At 38.8% G+C, this 4,170-nt stretch overlaps 1 protein-coding gene across 2 annotated transcripts in view; it reads left to right on the top strand.

The window, feature by feature from the left end:
• PHKB (phosphorylase kinase regulatory subunit beta) overlaps nucleotides 1–4,170 on the top strand; it is a 225,746-nt gene that overhangs the window by 209,523 nt on the left and 12,053 nt on the right. For both annotated transcript variants that reach the window (XM_023514768.1, XM_012806835.2), the window contains exon 27: nucleotides 2,852–2,986. In XM_023514768.1, the coding sequence (XP_023370536.1) occupies nucleotides 2,852–2,986 (135 nt within the window). The remainder of the gene's footprint in view (nucleotides 1–2,851; nucleotides 2,987–4,170) is intronic.

The following is a 4,170-nucleotide window of genomic DNA, read 5'->3' on the forward strand; positions in this document are numbered from 1 at the left end:
GCCCCCACCTTTCATTCCATTGACTTGTTGAGGAGACCAAAAGGCAAGACTTTACATTTCTGACAGTGTTCCTTCCATTATTCTAGGCTGCCTCACATGTAAATTTCAATCTAAATAAATAAAATAGAATCAAATAAATGAAATAATAGAAGATGATTCTATTTTGTAAAAATAGAACTTTATTTAAGAAAGAGGTCTACTGCATAGTTCATTGCAACTGAAATAATAGCTGTAGTAGTGATTGTAAAAGCTAATTCTGTAAATGGCAGCATCAAAGCATCTAAAATAATTGTTTTTGTTACTTTTATGCTTGTATAACATTTTAGTTGAGTGCAGTCAATGATAATTAGGATGACCAAGTAAAGAAATCCTAGTCTTAGCCAGTAACATAGGTTTAATTTAGTTTTTCTCTTCAGCTTATTAGAAATATACAAATGGTAAATCTTAATTCTGTCACATGCTATGTTGCCATTTGTATACAAGGTCTGACAACTAAATTCATGAACTTGCCACCATGTGCTTATGTGGTTGGCACTATACAAACAACTCAGTAAGGTTTCATAACACTGTTATATCTGTGTCTCACAGCTATGTTTGTGTCAGGATGTGACAGTGTTTTGCTAAGTGGCATTCATTATTGTTGTATGTTTTTGTGTGCCATTGTGAGAATGTCAGAGGTTGAATTAGAGCAATGAATAAACATTTGTAAATTTCTTGTTAAACTTAGCAAGAGTGCAAGTGAAATCAGGGACATGTTAGTCAAGTTTATGGGGATAATGCCAGGAAAAAAATGGCAGTGTCCAAATGGACTAAATGTTTTTCTGAGAGGAGAGAAAGTGTCACTGATGAAGAGAGGTAAGGGTAGCAGTTAAGAGCAGAATTATCAAAAACATTACAAAAATTAATTAAATATTGCATCAAAATCATCAGTTGACTATGAGAAGCATAGCAGACCAAGTAAACATTGGTAAAGAAATAGTTTCTTAGCTGGAAATCTTGGCCAACAACTCATGACTCTTTCATCACAACAATGCACCAGCTCACCCAACACTGTCTATGAGGGAGTCTTTAGCCAGCACACAACTAACTGTGTTGGAACACCCTCCCTATTCACCTGATCTTGCCCCCAATTACTTTTTTCTTTACCTAAAGGTAAAGGCAATACAGAGGGGAAGATATTTTCATGATATTCAGGACATGAAGGGTAATAGCACAACAGCTCTGATGGCTATTCCAGAGAAAGAGTTCCAAAATTATTTTGAAGGGAGCAAGATGGTGGGCCAGAAGGGTCATTCAGCTGAACTCTCCTAAAAGCACTGGGGAAAAAGAGAGAACCCAGCCATACATGGCACGGGGACATTACCCAGAGAGGGAACACTCAGGGAGTATAGCAAGGATGTGGTAAGCTGGATACAGCATATGATCTGGAGCAGTGGAAATCTGATGAATTAGACAAGTGATCATGACCAGCTGTGATTGGCTGGGCTGCCTCAGAGGTCCTAGACAGGAGGAAGCCTTTCAGGAGTTTTCAGCTGTTGGGGATGGTACACGTTGAGTGAAAAGCTTAGAAGAGTGGGCAGACTCAGGAATGGATTAACAAGCTGTGGTATGTGTATACCATGGAATACTATTCAGCCACTAAAAAAGATGGCGACTTTACATCTTTTGTATTAACCTGGATGGAGGGGGAACACATTCTTCTTAGTAAAGCATCACAAGAATGGAGAAGCAGGAATCCAGTGTACTCAATTATAATATGAAGGCAGCAGATGAGCTAATACAAGGTAGGGGGTAGGGAGATGAGGGAACAGGGAGAAGAGAGGAGGGAGGGGGATGGGAGATTACAGTGTGTGGCACATCTGTTGGGAGCAGGACACAATTACAAGAGGGACTTTATCTAACAAATGCAGTCAGTGTAACCTAATTCTTTGTACCCTCAATGAATCTCCATCAATTAAAATTATTTTTAAGGATGGACTCTGTGCTGGTATCAATGCAAAGCTTCTCAAGGGAAGACTTCAAAAGTGACTGTTGCGATACTCATCAATGAGTGTGTAGCACTTTTTCTGAGTTTCAAAATTTAATTGTCAAACCTTGTGTTGTCAAGAAACTCTCAAACCTTTTTTGTTTGTAAATACTTCATTATCTTTATTGCTCTTTTCAAGGAACAACTATTAAGTATTTGTTGCATAATTTCAGCAATAATAGTAATGATTTCTTTAAAAACTTCTGCTCTACCTTTGTGTATCTGGTATTCGCCTATAATTTACCTCAGCATTTTGTAGCACATATTCTGCAGGGGACGGGTAGACTGGTTCGCAACTTTGAGAAATGACAACAACAAAGAGTAGGGGAGGAAGGAGAAAGAACTGGGAGTTGTCTTAGCCACAACTGTCCTCTCCCATCGCAAAGGAATGACTGCTAAGTAAAGAGAATTGATAAAAGATTCATGTCATTCCTGGGAGAGGAGTATTTACATAGTAGCATATCTCAGCCCTTTTTGAAAAGCGTGTTTGTGTCCCCCCTTGTAGGGGGACCACGTATCTAGTATTAGGACAGTGTGGCAGCTATTTGTATGCAGAATACTATGATGCTGCATCTGGAGACTCACACTTAATGAGAACCTCAGTACTTGCCTGTTTTCATGTTTTGCAACCTCACCACCTGTGAGGGCCTCATTTTTAAGAGTCTAATTTTGTCACACAATCTTGATGGAAGTAATTCTATGCACAGTACAGGAAATTCAAATGGCTCTTTCTTCATTCTCCTTTGGTTGGGTCAGTGCTGTTAAGAAGCACAAGATGATTTTATTTCAAGAGTCATTGATCCTGTTTCCACCGTTTTGTTTCAGATGGATCATCCATGCTATGGAATATGAGCTGCGGACCCGTAGTGGGGACCAGCCGGCCATGGACTTATATCAGCTGTCACCCAGTGAAGTCAAGCAACTTCTGCTGGATATTCTCCAACCTCAGCAGAATGGAAGGTAATGGGAGCCCTCTGTTCCCTCCACTGCACTCTGGATTTATAGAGCATCAAAATGTTTAGATTAATACATCTGTAAAGTTTATAAGTTATTAATAAGAAGTAAAAAGGAGCAAAGTATCAGAGGCCACCCTAATAGATGGGTGGTGTAAACAGGAAGACTAATTAAAATGTCTGTCTGCTTGTGTGTGGAATTAAATTTTATACTGTTTACCAGTATAGTTTATAAGCATTTCTTCATTTTTTTAATTCTGTGCAAAACACAGCAGTCCATACCATGTTAGTCAGTTCCCTTTATGAACCTCTGTGGTACTCACCATCTCTGCTCAACATTTTGGCAGAGGGGACTGGGTTTGGTGATATTATTAGATATATTGCCTGTGACTTTGTTTCCCTCACCAGACTTCAAAGCTAAACTTTTCACAGCCTTAATTTATGCTAATCTTAGACTAACTGCAAAATAAATACTTGTAGATGGCACTGAGCTGAAGAATTTCTTTCATTATAGAAAGAACTTTAATACAAGTATTTAGGCAAATATTTATTGAGTATATTTATGCCTGCCATCTTACAAGGTGGTATAATTATATGCCGAGATAATTCTGCATATGCCTTCTACAAAAGCAGATCTAAACTGATGAACAGTGTCTTTGTTCTTCACAGGAACACTCCATGTTATCAGGATGCCAATTATAATTTTTTTTTTTTTAGAGACAGTCTCACTTTGTTGCCCTCCATAGAGTGCTGTGGCATCACAGCTCACAGCAACCTCCAGCTCTTGGGCTTAGGTGATTCTCTTCCTTTAGCCTCCCAAGTAGCTGGGACTACAGGCACTCATCACACCACCCAACTATTTGTTTGTTGCAGTTTAGCTGGGGCTGGGTTTGAACCCGCCACCCTTGGTATATGGGGCTGGCACCCTATTCACTGAGCCACAGGCACCACCTGATGCTAATTATAAATCTAAAGCAGTTCCACTAACGTTTCAACAAGCTGTTATATGAAATTAACACAGGTTAATACTAAACTTCCTATGGAAAAACAAACATAGAAAAATAACCAGAAAAAAATAAAGAAGGACTTGCCCTAATAGACATTAAAACATAGTATAAATCCTCTACAATATGAACAGAGTGATATTGGTGAACAGAAAGAGACAGACCAGTTGAACAGATTAGAAACTCC

This window comes from Otolemur garnettii, unplaced genomic scaffold, assembly GCF_000181295.1.
Source record: "Otolemur garnettii isolate 467f Iridium unplaced genomic scaffold, OtoGar3 scaffold00058, whole genome shotgun sequence".
Classification (NCBI taxonomy): domain Eukaryota; kingdom Metazoa; phylum Chordata; class Mammalia; order Primates; family Galagidae; genus Otolemur; species Otolemur garnettii.